Source organism: Semicossyphus pulcher, unplaced genomic scaffold (genome assembly GCF_022749685.1).
Source record: "Semicossyphus pulcher isolate SPU_LCO1_2020_fin unplaced genomic scaffold, fSemPul1.0.p SCAF_11, whole genome shotgun sequence".
In the NCBI taxonomy this organism is placed as follows: Eukaryota; Metazoa; Chordata; class Actinopteri; order Labriformes; family Labridae; genus Semicossyphus; species Semicossyphus pulcher.
The window spans coordinates 22,313,016-22,337,065 of NW_027211615.1; the positions used below are offsets into that span (position 1 = coordinate 22,313,016).

Genomic DNA, 24,050 nt, shown 5'->3' on the forward strand with positions numbered 1-24,050 from the left:
ACACGGTCGGCTGCACAAAAGGCTGCTGAAAAAACCTTCTAAAATTCTTTAGTATGTTCTTCAGATGATGCTAACTAAAGCGCTAACTGTACTATATTTGTGAAGTATATTAAAAGCTTTTGTCCCACAGTAGTTTAGATGCCACCACAGAGATAGAACATACAGTGTAAATGTTAACATGTATATCCCTCACAACAGATACACACGAATCCGGGGAATTACCAGAAGTTGACAAGCCACCATCACTGCAGTGACGCCTCCCTACAACATCTGCACGTTTCAATGCTACTAAGTCCTAACAAGTGAACAGTTTTCCGCTACTTTCTATGAAAATCTACTTCTGACAACGATGTAAGGACATCAGGAAGAGCCTGTGCAGTTCTCAGCTGCTCTAACAGTCGTGACAAACTTTAGTTTTGGAGGGAAAACAAAACTGAGTGCACGATACACAAGCCTTAACATCATGAAGAGTCCCTCTGTATGAGACCGGACACCTCACGTAGATTAATGGGACGCGCAGAGGACTAAGATATTCATCAGAGGTGGATCACGAATATTATAATTATTATATTATCATTATCATCTATCAAATATTACAGTAGTTTTGCCCTCAGAGTGACCTGTAGATGGCCTTTTGTTCGCTTGTTTTGATCGCCAGCCGTATACAATCTAATAGCTTGTTAGCATAATCAAGTAAGAGCTGCATGTAATCATTACAGACCAGCTGCATTAGCAAAAAATAAGTTCTTAATGAATATCTATAAAAAACATATTTGCCAATGTAGCTAGTCTGTGATGATTAAAAGCAGCTGTTAATATTCAAGCTAACTAGCTAGTAAAATATTTTTTAATAGTTTTATTACACAGCATTTCATCAGAACTAAGCGGCGGATGGTCAAGTTTTTCTCTGTTTCTCCAGCATGTAATCAGGCTGTTGTAACTGATGTCTGACATGTAAAATCTAAATGTTAAGATGGCCTGATTAACATACCTACATCAGTAACTGGAGGCAGCTGTCTAACATCTTTACTAACCATGCTGCTGTCACAGTCAGCAGGCAGCAGCAGACACTGAGCGGCCGCAGTAATGGCGGCTACACTAGATTGTGGAACACACAAATTGGTCGCCGGATTCGTCCACAAGAAAACCGAGACAGACATTGTTTTGCAGTCTTACCCCTCCGTAGCCGTAGCTCCTCCGTCTCTTTCTTCAGCCTGTCGATCTCAGCCAGCAGCTCCTGGTTCTTACTTTCCACGTCCTGCAGTTTACTGGAAACAATTATGATTTAAATTTTATTACCTTTTTTTTTCAGAAATCACAGAAAACAATCTCTTATTCTGTTTTCAGTTAAAAGTAAAAAAAAGTAAAAAAGCACTCTGTGACTGTTTTGTATCCATACCATTCTGTGGAGATGCTGTTGGCCTTGACCTTGTTCAGTTCATCCTGGATGCCCTGCTTGGCTCTGATCTCAGCGTCCAGGGCGGACTGCAGCTCCAGACGGGCCGACATGTCCAGCTTGGCAAAGCGCCGCATCTTCCACGGCATGTCCTGAAATAAAGACACACAGAAGTTAGTAAATAAAAAATAGTGAAAGACAGAACTCAAGACAGATAATGCTGATCTATTACTAGCATTGTTTCAGTTGAGATGTAAACACTTGCAAAAAAACTAAAACATATGTGTCTCATTAATACAAAAACATTTTATTGGACTAAACAGCACCTACAGGAGTCTGAAACATAAGCCTTTTTTACACTGCGGTTCCACCTCAGCGCCATAACGAAGCTCCGTCACCTTTGTCATTCTACATTTGACCACGCTACGCTGCCATAAAGCCTCCCCAGTATGTGTTTCTGAATAGCGCTCTGGCGTCGCGGAAGCAAAACATGCGCTAGGTGTAAACAAACAGCATGTGCTTCAAATACACACACAGGGCGCTGTTCCATCCTGCCGGCTCTGCAGTTTAGACAGACGCCGTTTAGCCTCTGTTACTACCTCCGATGCCGGCTCAGAGGTGGAAAGACTTTTACATAGATGACTGAATGTAACAGAGGCGTTATAATCCCGCCTTGAACTGGCAGTGTAAAAAGGGCTAGTGTTTGTATGTTTGTGTATTTCACCGTGGCTCTCGCTCCCAGGCTGGTGTTTCTGAGTCCCTCCAGCTCCTCTGTCATCTTAGTGGCCAGAGCCTGCAGGTAGCCCCGAGCGTCCTTCTCATCACTGACCCTGATGCGAACACACACAATTTCACACGTTTACATTACTATACATACATAAAACAGTCCGTTATATCCACATTAAATACATGCTTTTTTCCCTGCAAAGACGGGAAAACCAGATGGCAAGTTGTTTCTTCATTTAAAGTAGACTTCTGGTTTAAAATTCAGTTTTCAAATAAGGACAACGCGAGGGTTAAAGAAGAATTCACACACCAACAATGACGAACACCACAACAGTTTTTACTTGAGCGCTACGAGTAGTATAGTTGAACCTTTCTGTAAACAAACACTCAATGTGACACCACGGTAAGCTCTTAAGGTGCTGTGACTCTAAAACACACTTATCATCACCTCCACACTATTACCTTACTTACTCCACACACACAAACAGATGTGGACACTTGTTGAGGCTGCTTGTAGCTCAGTGTTGAGAGAATACAGTCAAGCTAAGCATAATTCAAGTATACAAGTTTCACACATACACACACTCAAGTTGTGTGCCCTTATTTTTCCACTGCTGTAACACAGCATCTCCAGCAGGGGGCAACATTGATCACTAAACTCTTCCAAATCTGCATTCCAGACTCAACATTTGTATGTGCATGTTTGGAATGCAACGTGTGCTTTTGTGTATGTGTGTTTCTGCGTTTGGACGGTGTATCCTGCGTGTGTCTGTATGTATTTGCGTGCGTGTGTGTGTGTGTGTGGTATGTGTGCTATGTGAGGACCGTCGGCCTGTCCAACAGAGGGAAGCCGAGCAGCTGGCGAGGTGTCAGCTGCAAAGGGAAGTGATCTGAGAGGAAGGGCGGGTCAAGTAGCTTTTAAGATCTTTAGAGGAATGTCAGAAATGCTGTATTTATACTGCATAAAAGAAACCCAATACACGACAAGAAGACACGGGAATGTGTGTGAGAAAGTCTCTGCATACATGTGTGTATGGAGTTACTTGTGCGTGTCTCACCATTGGATGATTTCTGTGATCTGGGCCTCCCAATGAGCTACACTCTCCTTCTTGTCAGCCAGCTCCCTCATCTCGTCCTCCAGCTGCCTGTTGGAGCTGCTCACCTTCTCATATGTGCTGGTCAGCTGGGGGAATGAGCACAAACAGATCACATCATACTAAGAAGCCATTAGCAAGACGTAGGACACCTGGGGAATGGATTAATGTGTATATTGACACCGTGACACTACATTAGACAACCGAACTACTGTGTAACGAGTCTAACAGGCTTAATGCTGCCTAACTATAAGCGCAGGTACTCAGTTTTCAACGTGATGACTGGTTCAATATGTAAAGTGAATCATTGTATTGTTGAAGGCTTTGACAGTTTTAATGTTTCAACTCCCTAATGCTCAACCGAACTCCACCGCAGCGCTGCTCAGGAGGTGTGTCCACTCATACACACAGCCACCCCGGGACAAGGAGGAGGATTAATCCCACTAATTTCTCCTCAATCCTTTAATTTGAGAGGTGTGTAAAGACGTAGCCATGGTGACATCATTACAAGTCTCAAACTGCCTTAATGTTTGCTTAAAAACACACATTATTGGTGTCTTGCAACTGTTATGACGCAGTGATGTAACGTGCGAGCTAAGACAGTCATTTCATATTGTTTTGCAACTGCTCTCCAACCCTGGAGCGGGTTGCCAGCAAATGTTTGGAGTATCTGCGAAGATAGTCAAGGTCATAAAATAAAGTCAGTGTTGTGGAGAAGGCTTCAAGCCGCTGAGATAAACACAAACATGGGATGAAATAAATATTGCCTCTTAAGGCATGTACTGCTGCTCTATGGATAGTAGCCCACTTGATGACACGCTTCATTCTGCGTTGGGCTCTCTGTGATGAAATCACTCCATATATGACTAAACTCATGAATAACAACAGTCTGTGATTGTGAGTAAAAACATAGACACCACACCTCGCATAAAAACATTGTACAGTATGGTTTAAGAGTTCAACTGTCATATTCATATCACATGTTGCATGTCAGTGAATCATGGGGAAATACTATTCGTCATTTTATTATTAATTTTTTCACCATATTTACCAGCATGTGTATTTTTCCCATAACTTTTACAGTCGAGTTGGTTGACAAAAAAACAGACACAATCCAACAGTTCCCTTAAGGGCCTTCACGCAAGTCCCTGTTTGGATTTGGGTATTGAACTGTGTACTTAAAAGCGTACCAACCGAATTGCGTTGGTACTACTGACTGAGTACTGATTCACATTCTCTCAATCAGAGCGTCTGGTGTCTGAGAGTGCATCAGGTGAAGAGAGAATAAGACTATTTAGACACGGCAGCTTGTTAAAGTCAACAATCGGCTGAAAGATGTCGTGATTTATTCATGACATCGCCTCATGCGCTGCATAATATACAAGAGACATTCCACCTTAAAGGAATGGTTTTCAGTGCTGGAGAGAGATCTGTTGATTTTGTGTATTTCTGATAAGGTTGATCACAACATGATTTAATGCTGAAGTGAACAGCCACCTTATTCTGCTTCATTTTGTCTTGCTGATCGACTTATTTTTCTAAACATTTTTATTTTTTTGATTCTTTTTTTGTGTTTGTTTTACTCTTTTTTCCCTGTTAAATATAAATATGTATACTCCTGAGTGCATCTGCCTCTTGTATTATTGTAATGACTTATTCAAACTTACATTTTACGTCACTATTTTTATCTACTAAATTGTTTCTTCTTTTACTGTCTCCAGTTGCCAATTGTGTCCGCCACACTGTTATTGTTATTCTTGTCATTGTTGTCTGGCTGTATTTGTAATGTTCTTACTGTTTTGATCTACAAAAACAATAAAAAAAATGTTGATCACAAAAAAGTGAACAACCACACAGCAAGCAATGTAACTAACATTAGCCAGGTTTTGGGTTAGCAAACTGTCGCCACAGTTCCTGTAGCAAAGCTAACATGCAGAGCTTAGACAGTCATACTTAGAACTCCTGTGACTAAAGTTAACATCACAACAACAGGATGTAAACTAGAGAGAAAAGCTGATGGTCCATAGGCAACTTGGTTTGCTGTCCCTCTACAAAGGCAGAGCTGTCATTGTTCAGGACAATGAATGTTCATTTGAGATGATTTAAATGTATGCACCAAAACAATGTCTGCATGCACTGCGACTTTTCTCTGTATAGATGTTCAAAGCAACTAACTTAACTAATATGTCAAACCATTAAGCATTGCAAACGGTTATAATTTATTCTAATATTTGACTTTACTGGAGGACAAATTCAAGCACTAAATTTGTTATTGTCTTGTCTATATTTTAAGTGCTTTGCTTATGCCTTTATTTATAGGATAGCTGAAGAGAGACAGGAAATGTAGGGAGGAGAGAATGTGGGATGGCATGCACCAAGTGATTGGCAGATCGGAGTCAAACCTGCAATCAGTGCGTCGAGGACTGTAGCCTCCGTATGTGGTGCACCTGCGCTACCGATGAGCTAAACCAGCGCGACCAGCCACATTTCATAAACATTTAAACATTTTTAGCCTTATTTTAGAGGCATCGATTCTGTCAATGATCACATGTCATGAATTCATTCATCAAGTCAAGTTTATAAGAGATTTAGGTGTAGTCGAGCTGATAGAACAAGCCTTTCATAAACAAGTGTTTGTCTGGCTGAACTGTTAGCAGAGCTTTTGTCTCATCACCAGTGGGAACTTGTTAAAAGTGAAAATCAAACTTCAGAGGTTTCCTCTGCTTTACTGAAAACACACGCACGCACGCACGCACGCACGCACACACAGCAGAAGATGGAGCAGCTTGATTTGGCTACTAAGCAAACAGTGCTGAAATTCAGTGCCTCCTTTGAAAGATGAGTCAGTAGAACAATAATATTTTCACAAACTCTTAATGCATTGAGGAACTGTTTTTACAAAGACTAGCATACAGGCTAATCTTATCTGTCCTGAAGCCTTAAGCTTTTGAAAATATAATTTTTCAGCTTCTGAAATAATAAAATAATACATTAAATAAGTACAGTGAGACATTCTATCATTACTGTGGCAAACATGCCTTTATTCTTTATATGTCTCCGTTTTCCTTTTATCAGTTGCAGACTTTAAAAACAACTCTCTGACTTTTTAATCCATATGTCAAAAAAGCTCCCGCTTCTAAAACCTTGTTTAAATTGGGGGTCTTTTTGAACTTCAAGAGCTATTTCCAAAGTCAATAAAGCGTAATCCAGAGACTCATTCCATCTGACTGTGTAGGAGGCTACGGGGTGTTTTTATGAGGGATATTGAACAGTGATTTCTTTGGCAACGCCGCGACAGAGGGGGCGGAGGGAGGAATGTGATGACAGAGTTTAGGCCGGTCGACTGGGGTTACCTGGGGTTGGGGAATAGTGTGTTTATGCACATGAATATATGTGTTGTTGAGATAAACCGATGACTAAAAAGAAAACTATTATGCTGTTGTGTTTATGTGAAAATATAATTTACCTTATCCAGTTCACTGGACAGCTTCTTGTTCTCGTCCATCAGCAGGACCCGCTCCCTCTCGTACTTCTCCTTGTATTCTGTCTCAAACTCTTCCCGTTCGCTTTGGCTGGAGAGACACAAACAAACAAACGGATTGATACACTTGTAACATCGTATTAACATTTATTCCCTCATCATAATTTACAGCTGCAGATGCAATCATTCACGTTGCTCAGAGGTTCTGGTTTTCAGCCCTCCGGCCTCCCTGATCTGGAGGTTGAAACACTGATCTTTGAACAGTACTTTACATAACAAGTCAATGTAACGCAGTGGTTTTATAACAACCCAAGTGTAAAGAAACCAATTAATAATAAAAATGTTCACCAATCAACCTCCCTCAAAAATGCTCCATCTCCACTCCTACCTTTGTGTGTAGGCTCCAGTCTCCAAGCATTTCCTTAAAGCATAAATGACAGACTCGCTACTAAGACCTGGTACGCATTATAAAGCCCAAACACATTAATGCAGTCAGAATCTGATACAGCTGCGTGTTTAAAAATGAATTAGAAATAATATGTCAGTAACACCAGGCAGGAAGACTAAAGGGTACAAAAACAAAGGTTTAAAGCTTTCTCCTCAAAACACAAGATTTTATTGAAAAGTTATTAAACCAGTGGTTCGCAAAGTGGGATCCGGTGCCCCTGAGCACCCACCAGGGGTCCACGGTAGAAATAATAGTTACTTCTTCTCTTTTCTTGGCATTTAATATCAGAGTTGGGGTTTTGACAGAATAGTTTTGCACTAATTCGACCATTTTCACCCTCATGTTAAGGTTAGAAAATTCAATACTGTGTACTAACGTCACGTCTTACAACTTCATGATACAGTTTTAGAAGTTGCCACATTGTTTTTATTCAGATATACAACCTTAATTAAGTAAACATTAATTAAAGTTATAATCTCTAAGATTTACATGTAAATGTTAAGTCACTTATCTATCGCCGAATGAGGTAACACGACGGTGATCGAGCCTATGGCCCACTGATGAAAGCCTTTGCATTTGCAGTATTACAGACTGGCTGTCTGGTACGACTTTTGCAGTGACGCGTTTTCCATCAGCCAGCAGTGGTTGGTCTGCCAGAGAGGGTAGGCGGGGCTACGCGGCTGCTTTTCCGGTCTCTGCAAGTGTTGCAAGTAAACAGTAATCTACTATGGCCGAACAAACAAAGGAAAGATGGATGACTACAGATACAACTTCAAAAATAAGTGAAAATCCAAAGAAAAAGAAACAAACTCGATGCTCAGATGAAGGCAAACAAATCAAGAGTTACAACCAGAGCCAACCGTGGACATCACACATGCGAAACTGTCTAGATATCTGGGAAGTGTGCGCCTGCAATTACAGTTTATCGCCATAGGTGCCGCCAAAGAGAACGAAACTGAGATCTTCGAGATTACCACTTTAAATATAATTTTGTACATGAAAAATATTCAAGGCTATTTGTATTTTGAGAGTTTAACAAAATCATTGGAGCCTGAAAAAAAGAGCTGTTTTAAAAGAAACAGAAAAAAGACGAATATAAGGAGCAGTTTGATAAACGTGAATAAAGAGATTCTCTGAAACGGTGGATCTCTTCTTTTCAACTGAAAGTCTTTACTCAAATATTCAGGCACCTCCTGTGAAATGGGGGCAAATACGGAGGGATGAAATACTTAAGAACCTCTAGAAGGAGGTCACCTGCACAAAGGGCTACCTCTGGTTGGATAAGAGGAAACATAACTTATTTAATTCTAAAATTACAACAGTCTAACAACATCGGGATAAACTACTCAAAAGAAAGAGCACTTCACAGTGAGATGACATTTATACCAGACAGAAACTCTAGCTACTTTTAAACAGCTGTAATTACCTCATGCAATCATCACTGGAAAACACAATGAAGAAAACAACATGACATCATGACTTCCAGGATACTAGACATACAATACAACATACACCAAAACACAGAAGTAAGAAAACATTTCGTCCTGATCAGGTGAGACAGCAGGATAAGAAAATAGAATACCTCTCCCGACGAGTCTTGTCCAGCTTGTCTTTGAGCATCAGGATCTCTTTCTGCAGGGTGAGGTGTTGGCTCTCAGCGTCCCGCAGCTCCTTGCGCAGCGCCTTCAGCTCGGTGCTGTGCTGCCCTTCCCTGCGTGCCAGCTCCTCCTCGTACAGGAGCGTCTTCTTCTCCAGGTCTCCCCGCAGGCGTCCTACCTCCTGGGTCTGGTCTGCTGAGGCCGGGGTGGTGGAGGAGCCCACCTGCTTTAACTGGGAGAAGAGAGGAGATGGCGAGGTCAATTTTTGTACTCGTCATCTGAACAATAAGTCTTGTAACTTTTACGGATGCGCAGAAGCAAAGTGGATGCACAGGTTAATGTTCAGCCCTGTGTGCTGACACGCTCACCTTAAGTCCTTCCAGCTCCTCCTCCAGCTGTCGGCTATACTGTTCATTACGCTCTCTCAGCTTCCTCTCTTTCTGAGCCTCTGCTGCCTGCTCCTCCGTCTGCGTCTCCATCTGATGAGTGAAAGAAAACAAAAAGAGTCACTTTGTGGACATTTACATCGTCACAGCAGCCATGTTTAATCTACAGTCTAACATTCATGGGAATCTACATTTCTAGAAAGGTGTAACTGGTACAATACACAGACAGCAATAGAACTGAATTGTGCACCAACCAGTGAATGGAAACAGGGTGTGCTAGCAACCACAGGGAGACTACTCTACCTCCTTCTTGGCCCTCTCGGCCTTTCGCACCTCAAGGCGGAGAGCCTCAACCTTTTGACTTTGACTCTCCATCTCCTCCTCCTTGTCGCGCAACTGGCGAGCAAGGCGCTGCTTCGCTGACCTGGCAAGAAAAGTCGCAACAGTTTGTCAATTTATGCATAAAAAACAAAAACACAATTCATGACAAATAGAGGCTAATAGAAATGCTCGCGAGCAGTGATCCTACCTGAGGTCTGTGAGTCTCTCGTTAAGCTCGGAGAACTCCTGCATGGCCACTTTTCTCTGGCTGTGAGCTTCCTTCAGCTCTTTGGACTGAGACTTCAGCTTCTCACTGGCCTCGACAACATCCTGGCAGCAAAAGGGAGCATACAGTTTAACATAAAAGGAAAGGAACCCTTACCTTTATATAAGTATTGATATGAGCTTAATGTGACTTTTTTGACACCAACGCATTTCTTTTTTCTTTTTGGGCACAGCTACAACACAGGTCTTAGTGCTCAGCATCAGCAAAGATAAAGTAAATCGTCTTGTCCATTGTCATGGCTGATGTCATGGATTGAATAAGTAAGTAATAATCTTCTACATGCATAACCGGTTCTACCTTGTGCAGCTCGTCCCTCTCCTGACTCAGGCTCTTCATCTGTTTCTCCAGAGTCTTGATGTGTTTCGATGAGTCCTCCAGGTCCCTGCGAGCCGACGATACATCCTCTAGCTGCTTCTCAAGTTGGCCTGAGTCTGGCACACACACAACAAAAAGGTGTTTAGTTATAAGCTTAAAATTTGCCTGGTAGGTAAAAGCAGCTGGTTTGTTCCTGTCTTAAAAGACACGTTTCTACAGCTGAAGTCAATATAATAAAAAAAAGACCCTAACCAGCGATCTGCTTCTTGAGGATGTCGATCTCGCTCTTCAGACTCCTGATCTCCCCCTCCTTGTTAGCGCTGGGAGGGCCCTCGCCTGACGGGTGCTGCAGGGCCTGCACTGTCTGAGTCGACTCTGCAGCAGATCAAGTAAGAGGCATCACTTTCTGTGCTTGGCTTTTATTTTCCAATTAAGTTGTGAGAAGACAGTCGTCAGACTTACCTTGCAGTTTACGGCTCAACTCTGTTTTCTCTTGTTCCAGGCGGCGGATCCTCCTCTCGTAGGCCTCGGTGGCAAGGCTATCCTCCAGGCTGCGCTGCACATCCAGGTCCAGCTGGTCCTGACCCGACTTGCCCGGCCTCACTGCCAGCTGTCGAAGGCAACCCCGGTCAGATAGGGTGCTGCGGGGAAGAAGGGAGAACATTTTAGGTCGTGGAGAGACGGTTTAAGGTACTCAGGTTTAAGATGAGGGACGATTTATACAATTGAAAATGGGCTTAATTGTGTGAATTCAATATGAAAGTGTTTGTTTAAGGCAGACAAAATAGGCCAGTGGGAAACGACAGCAGGGGACGGGAAACAGGAAAGAGAAGTGGACGACTGAGATAGAGAGGAGTTGAAAGATGAGAGGATGTTGAGTCATGGAAGAAGGATGGAGAGGGAGGAGGAATGACACCGACATAAATTGAGACAGGGATAGAGAGAGAGAGATTGAGGGACACATAATGGGTTAAAGAAAGAAAGAGTGGAACGGTCATTTTCACCGAGGCCTGAACAGATAAGAAAGTATGTGCTGGGTTTGTTGCTTTCTCACAGGCAGCCTTCAGTGTGAGGATCTACACTGCTACTGCTAGCCGTGAACATCACCTTATTAGGCAGAGAAGCTAATTTAATACTCCTACGTCTCTTTAGATGGAGCGATAACAACGCTATGAAGAGAGAGCGCTTGCCTGGAAAATCATCTGTTTGTAATAAATAATTAGACATTAGCCAGACAATGACAAGGTATAAATGTCTTCAATTAAAAGATGAGAAAAGATTGACTTCATTTTGCACTTGTGTCCTTACAAGATCCTCTCATCAAACTTCTAACGAGTGTGAAGGGAGACTTTGATCATGTGTCTGTATATCTGTGTCCCAGGAAAGCACTTACCATTTACTTGTGTAGGTGAAACCCACAAAGGGCAAGTGGTGGCCAGAGAAGGCAGTGTGAGAGGGAGGGGGCATGGTCTCCTGAAACATCATTTTAGAAACATGACAAAATAAGTTAGATTTTAACACAAATACACTCACAGGCGCACAGTACTGCGAGAGTGCAGCGTGTGAACCAGCAGCTTACCGAGTTCTTTAGGCAGTCGTCATCTACGTCAAAGTTGGAGGTATCTGTAGGACTGCTGACCTCTGGGATGTAGGGAGCTTCACAGGTAAGAATGTTTTCCCAAGCAATGCCTGAATACAAAAGAAGGAGCAGTTAGAACACAAGATGATCAACAACTACAAATACACAAATAATAATTCTGTATTCTTTGCTAAAACCTCTTTAGAACATAGACCGTTTAAAAAGATGGACGACATGACAGCGCTCTAAAAGTGAAGCCAGAACATGTTGAGCGCCCCCTGCTGACTGGCTGCAATCAAATTACACGTCAAATAAATGTTTCTCAAACATGGTTTCTGTCATTATAGTTAGTTCTTATCATGCTGATTGACGTCCAAGTGTTAATTTTTCTGACAAGTTTATTTTTAATTAGTTATTTGATGCTGTAAAAAGGATGATTGACAGCTCTGTTGACAAACACGGCTCCTGCAGCCGATCTGTTTCTGTTTAGCAGAGTAGAGGAGGAACGGCGAGAGGAAACGTAACAACGTCGGCGTCACCCACCGATCTCTACTGAGCGGACTCAATGGCTCAATTGGCATCAATTTTATACAATGAGAGCAGATGGAGACGCGTCGTCCATCTATATATACAGTCATTGATTTAGAATTATAGGGAGCAAATAGTTGCTCAATGAGGTTTATCTTCTTTGTGTTTTTAATTCAATCATTAACAATAAACTATAATTTTTGAAGAATTTAATGTTTAATGTTTAAATTTACCTATTTGCACAAAAAGATGCATCAAAAGCGTAAAATGGTTGTGCAAAAAAAAAGGTGTGAAAAATTACAAAATTACATCTGAAATATACATATATATATATATATATATATATATATATATATATATATCTGAAATATATATCTATAGTGGAATTACAAAGAACATTCAGTTCACAGAAGATCACATCACATCTGTGTCTGTACCAGTGAAGAAAGGATGGTGCTTGAAGTCCTCGATGCCATTCTGGCCCAATCTGTGCTCTCGACTACAAATGAGCCGGCGAATCAGATCCTTTGCATCCTCCGACACGTCTGTTATCTGCTGTGGGAACTGGAATCGCTCCTGTGTAGAAAAATGGGAGGGTGTGCATGAGAGGCAGAAGGGTCTGAGATGGTTGATGGTTACTTTTTTATTTTATGTTACAGCACACTTCTGTTTACATACTAAGATTATGTAAATGAGTCCTTTATTCACATATGTAGACGCTTCCTCAATCAAATAATCTGTTATTTAGTCCACACATCTTTCATACACTGGTCTTTTACATGTACAAAGATTTCAACTTGAAATTCTTTAAGCTCACCTTGTGGTTCATAATCTTCCCATAGGTCTCCACCAGGGACTCTGCATAGAAAGGAGTCTCGCCGTACAGCATTTCATACATGCAGACGCCCAGGGACCACCAGTCGCACTCAGGTCCGTACTTGCCTTTCCCGTCCTCCATAGCCTGGAGGATTTCTGGGGAGATGTAGTCTGGAGTTCCCACCGCCACAGAGGACTGGACCTGGCAGAGGGGACAAAATCGGTGTCAAGAACTAATCCTAAAAATAACAAGAAAAATGAAACATACGAGACTAACTCTCACACAGAAAGAACTCAGAAGTTAAGTATTCAGGGTCAGCCTGCATGCTATTAAAGTACTGATGATGATGAATTGCAGGCTGAATTCTTGGAAACAAGCGAGATGAATACCAACGGACAGCAAACAAGCAAACAAAGAGCAAACTGAAACTTCGAGCCCCCACAACTGGATGAATCTCCGTTTCTACACAGAAGCTCAGTATTAATATTTCCTTTGCAAAAAAATGCACATTTCATACTGAATTAAAATCAAAGCAAATGATTAGTGATTTTTCTTTATGATAAAATATTAAGTTTAAAAAATAAATGCCGTAATTACCGTAAAATTTCGGTGTATAAGACGTTCTTTGAATACATATGATTCACCTAAAAAGTGGGCTTCGTCCTGTATACAGGTGCGACCAATATCCCAGTATAAAATGCAGAGAGAGGTATGTTACTGTGTTACGGTATTTTACCCAGACGATGGTGCTATCCGGTTATTAAGTGGTGGCGTCACATCTCCACATTAAACTGTTTCCAGGTCCAAGCCGCTGCAACGTCTCCTATTTACAATGTGATGCAGTGCTGTTCTCCTCGCTGTTTTAAGGGAGGAAAATTAACGCTTCATCGCGGGCATGCACCGTCATGATCGCCACCCTTATAACAATCAGCGTTACCATCTGCAATCCTGCGAGCTACAGGTGCTGTAGCTAGCGGGACTGCAAACTCGACATGGCGAAAACAGATGGTAGGCTGTAATTTGTGAGTGTTTTGAATGTGAAATTGAAATAGTGTTGAAAAAACTTAAAACATGTTTCCATTAATAAATAGCTACAGAAAACCTTTTCCCCTCTGGGATTCCCCCTAACACAGACTGCCTCTTATATTCCGGTGGGACCTATATTCCGTATTTTACGGTAAGTTCCAAAAGTTCCATAGTGGGAAGAAGCTGATGTTATTGAGATCATACACCCTGACACAAAAACAGTTTTTGTGGCCAAAAAATATAATTAAATTAAAATCTTAAAACATGCAAGGAGTCGTCGACTACTGGCTTGATAGTAACGACGATTTAATAAATAAACTCTGATCATGATTAAAGCTTCAATCTCAACATTGTAGCTGAAGACGATGTTCCGAGAGCTGTTATCCAAGCCGTACATTTATTTTTTCTAACGGTCGAATAACCTAATCACTATGTTAACATCGGAGAAACAAACCCAGGCACTTCTTTGATAATCTATTTCATCCTGGCATTTTTCTTTTATGTAACACCTGAGGGAAATGTCTTTTTTTGCAAGGAGAATTGTCTGAATCACAGAGTGCAGGAACAGCCAAGCCGCTGAACCACACTCCTCCTGGGAGACCCCTGGGGGTTGACAAGGAGGTCAGTAAAGCTCTGGTATGTTTGCTTTGGACTTCAGGAAGCGTCAGCAGCACTGTGGTAAAAACTTACCGTCCCGTCCTCCATGAGTTTGAGACAGGAGCCAAAGTCAGCCAGGCGGATGTGGCCGTTCATATCCAGCAAAATGTTGTCCGGCTTGATGTCCCTGAAAGAAGTCGGAGAAAGGAAGAGGAGGACGGGAGAAAAGACAAAATGAGCCAAGGATTCCTTTAGAGCAGAATAAAGAAGATGAAGAAAACAAGACATTCTTCCAAACAAAACAAAAACTATAGAACATTCAAAACACGAGCTCAGTCTCACATTATGGTGCAACTCCTTATCAGTTTTCATCAAATTAAATTACATAACCTGGGGACATTTAACTTGCCTTGTCTTAACGTGCTTGTAAAGCTGGTGTGTAATAATTCAGATATATTTGTGATTTAATTAAGTGTAATTTCCCCCTGTAATTTATCAGAAGCGTGACAAGTCCAAATTGACCAGAAGAAAGAATAAACACTGGAAATAATTGGACTTGTGTTGTGGGAGTTCAGTGTGTGTGTGCGTGTGTGTGTGTAGGCAGGATACAGCTTTTAAAATACACACAAACATGCACTCTGTTTGAGTAAAAAAAGCAACGTACAAACACACTCCCACTCACAAAAAAAAGACCGTGTGTCCTCAACAGAGACACTCCCCAGTTCACTTTTTTAACAATATTTGTGTTTGTGAACGTACGCGGATTGGGCGGGGGGTTGCTGACAACACATTCTTTCACAGCTGTGTACACGGCGGCCACTGTAGAATTCCTCCTCAAGCTGCATCTGTTCAACATTACTACTGCTGATGATGTGTTTATAATATAGATACAGACTTTGGCTGGATTCCAGGTGGTAGGATTCACTGCTATACCGAGTTATCATTCCAGCCGCCACACCAGCTGGACCGTCTCAATATTCACCAGGCAGCTATTTTTACTATTAACAGCCAATTAGGTTTTTAAAGTGGTCTGGGTCATCAGAATGTCTGAGGACTAAAAACAGACAAATGCAGGAACATTTAGTTTGTGGCCAGGAGGGCTCCAACTAACAAATAACACTGAAATGTGACATATAATGTACATTTGCTTATTTGTTATTTCAAATATTTAATTCTACTGTATTAAGAGATAGACTTGTCAAGGAATGAGCTTTGTGCAACTGTAATACCCCTTTCCCACCAAAATGTAGCGTGTTGACGCAGGTTTTTCAGACCCGGGAAGACCCACTAATAAATGCTGATTGTCTCTTTTCCCATTGCCAGTGAAGTATACTCTTGTCGGTCTCTTTACTGCTGCGTCACCATCTAACGTCACAAACGTGCCGTGTTTCGATGGCAAGGTCTTTTTTGTATCTATTACTCATTCAGTCTATGTATCAAACTCGGTGCAGACAAACAATGTTGGAGCGCTGCTCGTACGGAGATGGGCAGAATTTGTAGCTGAGATGACGAGGAGTCGCAGAAGTCACAGACGGAGCGTAGCATCGCGCCAGAAAGGGGGCGGAGATTAGCGGGTCGACACAGGTTTTGTGTTCCAATCAACGCCGATCGAAGCCGAGGCGATAATAACCAGAGTCTACTGCAGAGTCATTTGACCCGGGTCTGAATGCCGATTGTAACCTTTTCCATTAAGCAAAAAAGCTGAGTGTTAGCGGGTGTTAGTGGGTTTTTTGACCAGTGGGAAAGCGGCTTAAGAAACATCTACTTCTACAGAGTTAACTTCCATTTCAACATCCTCACAAACTCTAAGGAATCTATCCTGAAGGGAATGAGGTGCAGGAGACCTTCCAGTCTGCTTAACAGGTGGTCACTGACAGGTGGTCTGTGTGGGGCTTCTGGTGCTATTGTCTTACATGGCAGTCTTAGTGTGCTAATGGAAATCCCTGGCCTGGATCTAAAGGCCTGGTCTAGTCCGTGCTCAGCTTGTGCTTCTAAAGTCCTTCACCTCTGTGTCACCTTTGACCTTCAGTGTTAACATTCTGCATCATGTGTGTATTTGGTTAAAATCATAATGACTGTATAAAATAGCTAAGCTTTCCCAATGATCGCTGGCCCGTACTGGTATGAAACAGAGATGTTACTGTATCCCACCATCGGCTAAATATAGCCTCTGTCCTTGTCTGACCAATCCACTGATTTCCCCTGAGGGCAGACCCTGTCGGGCCCCAGTCTGAGGCCCTCTTATCAACACACTGAAGCACGACACGGCTCAATACACATGGCACGGAGGGCAAATATAAAACAGTTTAGAGCTGTGTCAAAAGCACACAAACACACAGCTCATACAGGAACACGGACGAATCCAGTTAAAGGGACGACATGTAACTCGAGTCCGCTTAACAGACGCTCACGGGTTGCAGAGCTGAGCTGTTGCTATGTCCGGGCTGAAGTGTGAGCACGGCTCTACTTAGAATGATAAACCAGATGTACAACACAAGTACACACCACCACTCCTTACTAAAACCGATGCACAGACACACCAGCAGAATACACCACTGATTTTAACATATTAATGTGTATAGAACAAAACAAAAAGCTTAATAGTCTCAAGGAATTCAAACTACACAGCTTCCTAAAGTTGCTGATGACAATGTCTATCCAACCATAACAGTGTTTCCAATTTTAGAGTTAGCCTTTAACAGACCTCAAGCTAGAGCTGCCTCTAATTAAATTTACAATGAGGTCAAAAGTGTTTTCCAATAAACAACAGTCCATGCATTACTGTTGCTTGGCAATACAATCAATTACAGGAAGTCACAGCTGATCAGTTAAAGCTCATGAACTTCCCACATTCCACTTTGAATTTTCCTCAAATTCCTCTTCACTGCTTACAAAATACATGCGACCACTGCCCGAGCCCGGGAGATTTTCTTCTTTTAAGAGCCAGCAGACATAAGTTGGCTTTGAACAGGCCTTTGATGTGTCTGTCTTCAGCTATAGACCCCTTCAAAGCCAGATGTCATTTTCCAGCAGTGTTAATAGTGGCATCTCAAGGGGCTGGAGCAGGGGGGTGGGCTAGCTATCTCTCCGCTTCAGACCCGCCACTAGATCACCAACCTATAAACCCAGAGATTAAAGTAATATGTGCACATATGTGACTGGTACAGACATATAAAAGTCAGGCTCCAAAATGTATACGTGTATATAAATTGACACTTAAAAACACTGTTTGCATCATGGGTTACTTAGAAGTCATTTTACAGATCTGCTGAAAGATCAGTTCCAGATTGAACATCTCTTTTCAAAGAGGAAACTGTGTATAGCAATTTAAATGGAAACTACGTACTATACCCAAGTGCGTATATTTATCCAACCAATCTGGAGTGGCATGAACCCTATCAAATACCCCTTTCCCGCCTAAATTTAGCGTGTTGATGCAGATTTTTCAGACCCGGGAAGACCTGCTTATTGATGCCGATTGTCTCTTTTCCCATTGCCAGTGAAGTATACTCCTTTCAGTCTCTTTTCTGCTGCATCACCGTCCGACGTCACAAACACGCCCAAAACAGGGTTAGTAAGCAATGAAGATGTTACGGTGGTTACGTCTTTATTGTATCTATTACTCATTCAGTCTGTGAATCAAACTCGGCGCCGACAAATTTGGAACGATGTTCGAGCGCTGCTCGGACGGAGACGGGCGGAGTTTGAAAGCTGAGATGACGAGGAGTCGCAGAAGTTACCGACGGAGCATAGCATCGCGCCGGAAAGGGGGCGGAGATTAGCGTGTCGACACGGGTTTTGTGTTCCCATCAATGCCGATTGGAGCCGAGGCGATAATTACCCGGGTCTACTGCAGTGTCGTTTGACCCGGGTCTGAATGCCGATTGTAGCTTTTCCCATTAAGCAAAAAAGCAGAGTGTTGGTGGGTTTTTTGGCCAGTGGGAAAACAGCTAAAGAAAGCTTAAAACTGATAATTAAGATTTCTAAAATAACATTGAAATTGTTCTTCGAGGACATTTACATTTAAATGTATCATTGGATTCTATGCTGCTCTGGTTCACCTTGACTTACATATAAAGGAAGTCTTCAGCAAGAGGACATGAACTTGGGCATAAACGTGGAAAAAATATTCAGCTTCTGGCTCACAATAGTATAATGATATAAACAGAACTTCAGCAACGATTTGAACCTCTAAAAGTGCAGTTATTTCTGTTTCATTAAACATTAAAGGTTAGCTTGAAGGTGCCCTGTGGAGTTTTTGACCGCTAGCAGTGCTATGCAGCAATGCTTTTATGAATGGGTCTCTGTTTTGTTGGTCTTGTGCATGTGCAGGAAGACAAATGTGCACGTGCAGAAGCATGCTGGTGACAATTTACACATTCCTGCTACTGGTAGCAAACAATTCCACTGATCAGGTGGCAGTTTGCAGTAACAGCCAAGAACCACAGCCGTGCATCTGCACAGAGGAAGATTGCAAGAAAGTACACTTGGGCACATTTGCAAATAAATTTACTTAGAATAAAGATGATGTGTTTTTGTGAGACATACTGGGGGACTTTTAAATGGCAAGTACACACAACTTTGACCCCAGAAAGGAAAACTCAATTGCCTTGACTTCATCCCTGATACAGGAAGTAAAGTATGTGTGCAGTCTTTACTTCTACGATACATTTGTACCCACTTCCTACTGGACTTTGTAATCACTAGTGTCGCTCTCTAAGGAGCATGACCTCCACACTCTGAACCTGGAACACCTTGATGGGAAGTGTAGGCCTTACAAATCATGAATGACACTGCTATGACAACACTTGGCTACAGTCAGAGCATTTGGATCTGTGTGTGTGTGTGTGTGTGTGTGTGTGTGTGAGTATGCGTGGGCATACACATACACACACAGGTGCTTCAATTGCTGGAAGGCCTTAATCTGCTCCAGAGACTTCTGGTCTGCCAACGAGCAGGCCGGTGAGTTGACCCTTGCCTGTCCATGTGTATGTAACGCATGTGTGTGGCAGACAAACAGCACAGGGGGGGGTAAGGGAGGGGGGGTAATGGTGCGGCGACTGATAAACCATTTAGTACTAAAGCCCTGCCAGCCCACTCCCCTCTCTCCCTCTCTCTCTTTAGCAGCAACTGCCTTCTCTTTTCTCAAATCTCTCCTCTTTCTCAACATTAGCTTTTGCCTGCTGCACTTCTTATCATCTTTCCTTCAACTGTTATAACGAACCCCTGATGGTTAACTGCATTAAAGCCCACAGCTAACACCACTGGAGGCTTACAGCACAAGAGCTGACTCACATTAACGCTTCCCATATGGACAGGCCCAGAGAGTGGGTGGTGCTTAGCTAGCGCTAGGCTAGGCTAGTTTGCGTAGCTAATTGGGCTACTGTGTCACAGGGCTCCTGCGGTCTTAAGGAGCAGCGCAGAGACCAGAATAGAGGGAGGTAATCTCTTCTAAGACCACAGCATCCATCTGTGAGGGCCATCTGGACACCACCTCACAATACACACACACACACACACACACACACACACACACACACACACACACACAATGTGGCCTGCAGCAACCCTGGAGACCGCTCAGACAAGGCATGGCTCGAGCCAAGCGTTTGTTAACTAATGGTTCAAAGAACTGCTGTCTGTGTGACTTCTGGCATCACTTGATACTCACACACACACACACACACACACACACACACCATCTCATCACAGGCTATTGAAATCCAATTTCAATCAAATTGGAGAATACCTTTAATATCCAAATGTCTTCAGAGCTAAAGGTAACAATGAGAAGAAAGCTCTTTGATAAATGATGGTTACGTACGTGTGTGTGTGTGTGTGTGTGTGTGTGTGTGTGTGTGTGTGTGTGTGTGTGTGTGCGACAGAGAGAGCCCTGTTCACTCTTAGATCACTAGGCTGTGAAGAGACACATGGCTGCGATCAATAATAAAACACACAAAAGCCACAATCAATGGGTAAACACACCATCGCGCGCACACACACACACACACACACACACACACACACACACACACACACACACACACTCACACACTGCTCTACAGTAGTGAGACACCTCTTTGTACAGATGTAAACTGTCAAAGCCTCACATAACATCTTATTTCATGCGTGTGTGCTGTTCGGTCTTTTTCTCTCAATGATCACAACAAATCACACTCTCTGTCCGTCCGTCCATTCACACACACGCACACACGCACACACTGCTGTCCCTCCGTACCAACCCCCACCTCCACTCTCACATGCACGCACGCACACACACGTTCTCCCGGAGCAGACAGATGTGGTTCTAGGCAGCACAAAGCCATGCTGAGTTGGCCTATTGAAACATTTGTCAGGCCCCTCTGGGAGGCCACGCAGATCACTGACCACTGAATAAATGAACACACACACACACACACACACACACAGAGAGAGAGAGGGAGGGAGAGTCCCTTTGCGTTTGACTCCACCACACGCTGCCTCTCATGGGACTCGGCCAGAGGGGACAGAAGGTTGAACTCAAGGCTCTTCGCTCTTCATTTCTTTCATCTGATGTCTTTTCAACTTCATCAGTGTCAACAGGACGGCAAATATTCATTTTTAAAAGAGCTGGCGCTGTGGCAAGGTCAACGACTTCATCACACAGAGAAAGACATAAATTTAGACTGTAAGCTTGTAAGGTTAGCCGTCCTGTTAACAACACATAACAGGATGATATATATACATTGTGAACAGTTTCAATGTTTCGATGTTTCTATTAGTGTTGTCTTGCCTTTCATACATTCAATTGTTGTACCCTTACAAATCAGCAAAAAGCACAAGATGAGGTGTGATATAAACATACTAAAGGACCATGTTCTGGGATGAGACTGGAACACGTTTGAGCCCTCTAAAAAGAGTTCTGGTGGGGAGCTAGAGTTCATGATGAAGACAGTTAAATACTCCTTTGAATCTACTTATGACGGGTATGTAAACGTTTTCTCCCCTTTCTGTAAAGCTTGAAAAGCAAAGGAGGAGTTCAGTCCCATCCAGGGACCTAGAACACATAGTTCTGGGTAAGTAGAGACGTGATAGGGCTGCTCGATTATGGCAATAATCACGATTATTTTGGTCAATAATTGAGATCACGATTACTGACTTTGGAACAGCAACTATTTAACTTTTTCACAGTGTATTTTCTTGAACTTCAAACATTATTCATTCATTACTCTTGTAAAATAATAAACAAATAAATTACATAATATATAAATTAATATTAAAATAAAGTCACAGGAACCTCTGTGATTGGTCGTGTTCCTTTGAGGTGCAGACGCCACCGTGTGACATATCTTGCACAGTATTTGTTGCTGCTCCTCGTCAGACTCTCTTTCCAAACAACAGAATTACTTTTACCTTTCTTGTTGACTAAAGGCTCTCTCTCTTTCCGTCACCTTGGCTCGGACTGAACTACATGCCGCTACAGCCTGCCGAGTGAGTGTGGGCTGGGAAAAGGTCACTGCTGAGGGAAAGGGCTGCGCTGGACTTATATCACAGGACAAAAAGAGAGCGTCACTGCGAAACTGAAGCGGCAAAATAATTGTTTTAAGATTATATCTCAATTAATTGAGCAGCCTTAAGACATGATACCCCACAACTTAATGAACACTACATTGGATGCCTATTTTGTCTGGCTCCAATACATTTTTTCACATACATAATTTCTTGACGTGTTCTAAGCTAAAGGCTAGTAAGCACATCAAGTGTAATGTCAGCCCATCTTACCATACAGGGGCTTCAAAAACAATTTCACTACTTCCACAAGTTAGTATCTTTACATAATGAATAACAGGATGTCTGCTAGCAGATAGCAACGCATATGGGATATGCGTGTATCCTTGGACTGTGATAACTCTCCATAAAGGACAAAAGGACTGAAAAGCTGCACTGACTCCCTTTGAAACCATAAAAGAGAAACTTAATAGCTTTACATGCATTATTCTCTTTTATTAGTTACATTTGGAAACACATGTAAATGATGTTAAACATGGCACCTGTCTGCTTGGTCGAGGGTCGTCCAATTATCAGGGTCCTCTTATAAACTTTGGTTACTGCGGCATTTTTAAGGGCTGTGCTAATAGGAAACTTGTAAATTAATAAACTTATATATTAATAAACTTGTAAATTGTAACTCTCCAGAGTAATAGTGAAGAAACCATTGCACTGCAGTACAGCCAGAACCTGCCCATGTATCTTCCCAGAGAGCGTCTTGGTTGTGTGTGCACTTGATGTAACTGAAGATGAGCCATGAATCGAGAGGTCTGTCGTTAATGCCTTTAAATTACAGGGTTAATGCGTTGTTCTCTAACTTAGTCGTGACAATAGAAAACTAGAAACACCAAACTCACAAACACACACACCATCAACGAGATAAACACACACACCCTTCAGCACGTGACTCACACACACACACACTCATCAGACGGGACCTGCCAGCAGGACACACCCTCCTCAGGGGACCTGCCTGGCTGTCTCCACCCTCTACACAGCATGCTTACAAATCTCCCACGACTGTGTGTGTGTGTGTGTGTAAGCGAGAGAGAGACCAGGGGAGGAGTTGGGGGTTGGTACATGGGGGGAGGTGGCAGCACCACATCCCCACCCACACACCTCCCATACCCCATCATTACTGTCCCAAAGCGTCCACGAGGGGACTTAAAGGGAAACAGTGCAGTCCCTCCTTCCTGTTCCTTTTTCCCTTCCATCGACTTCTCCGTCTCCGCTGCCACCACCAACCCCCACCCACAGCCCCCAGATAACACCATGCAATTAGTGGCTCTCCACTCTCTTCTCATTCACTCTCTTTCTTAACTTATACATTTATATCTACATCTCTCTGTAACTCCGTCGCTGCTCTCAGTACGTCTCCTTCCGCCTGCCTTCAGAGGCGTAAAAGGGATCGACTACGGACACACCCAAGACATTATCCCACTAAGCAGCCTTGGTTTATCCTAACCTCTTTCTGACCCTCCCTTGTTGCCTATCCATCTCCTATCTCTCCCTCTGTCTATCCATCCTTCCCTTGCTCCTTGAACAAAACTACTGTGACTGTCTGCCTCCGGCAAAAACGGCAGTGTAATTGTGTTAACATGCCAGTGTGACCACTTCCTGTCCAACACTAACTTTCTGTTCCCAGTGGCATCTGCTATTGGCTGAAAAGTTCTTGTTACAGAACATAATGGTATCAAGAGCCATGGGGTGTGAACAGTCCGCTTTCAGCTCATTTATTTTGAAATTCAGGGACTGAACAAATGAAATTGTAAGTGCAGTGGCGGAAAGAAACTAAATCATGTGATAAGCGTGTAAAGTGCAGTATATTGCTTGAAATCAGTGTTTCTCAAAGGGGTACCTTTGGGGACTTCAGAGGTCTTATTATCAGTCCAAATGTTCACTGCTGTAAGCTGAATCCTCAACAA

The 24,050-nt window shown here is 42.7% G+C and overlaps 1 protein-coding gene across 8 annotated transcripts in view; it reads right to left on the bottom strand.

Moving 5' to 3' along the window:
• Window positions 1-24,050, bottom strand: part of cdc42bpab (CDC42 binding protein kinase alpha (DMPK-like) b) — an 82,034-nt gene that overhangs the window by 16,213 nt on the left and 41,771 nt on the right. For all 8 annotated transcript variants that reach the window (XM_069657786.1, XM_069657785.1, XM_069657784.1 and 5 more), the window contains exons 6-22: window positions 14,692-14,785; window positions 12,976-13,176; window positions 12,596-12,734; window positions 11,631-11,740; window positions 11,445-11,524; window positions 10,514-10,692; window positions 10,304-10,426; window positions 10,034-10,167; window positions 9,659-9,780; window positions 9,433-9,553; window positions 9,112-9,222; window positions 8,728-8,975; window positions 6,683-6,788; window positions 3,181-3,305; window positions 2,121-2,226; window positions 1,400-1,548; window positions 1,177-1,268 (exon numbers count right to left, since the gene is read on the bottom strand). In XM_069657786.1, the coding sequence (XP_069513887.1) occupies window positions 1,177-1,268; window positions 1,400-1,548; window positions 2,121-2,226; window positions 3,181-3,305; window positions 6,683-6,788; window positions 8,728-8,975; window positions 9,112-9,222; window positions 9,433-9,553; window positions 9,659-9,780; window positions 10,034-10,167; window positions 10,304-10,426; window positions 10,514-10,692; window positions 11,445-11,524; window positions 11,631-11,740; window positions 12,596-12,734; window positions 12,976-13,176; window positions 14,692-14,785 (2,240 nt within the window). The remainder of the gene's footprint in view (window positions 1-1,176; window positions 1,269-1,399; window positions 1,549-2,120; window positions 2,227-3,180; window positions 3,306-6,682; window positions 6,789-8,727; window positions 8,976-9,111; window positions 9,223-9,432; window positions 9,554-9,658; window positions 9,781-10,033; window positions 10,168-10,303; window positions 10,427-10,513; window positions 10,693-11,444; window positions 11,525-11,630; window positions 11,741-12,595; window positions 12,735-12,975; window positions 13,177-14,691; window positions 14,786-24,050) is intronic.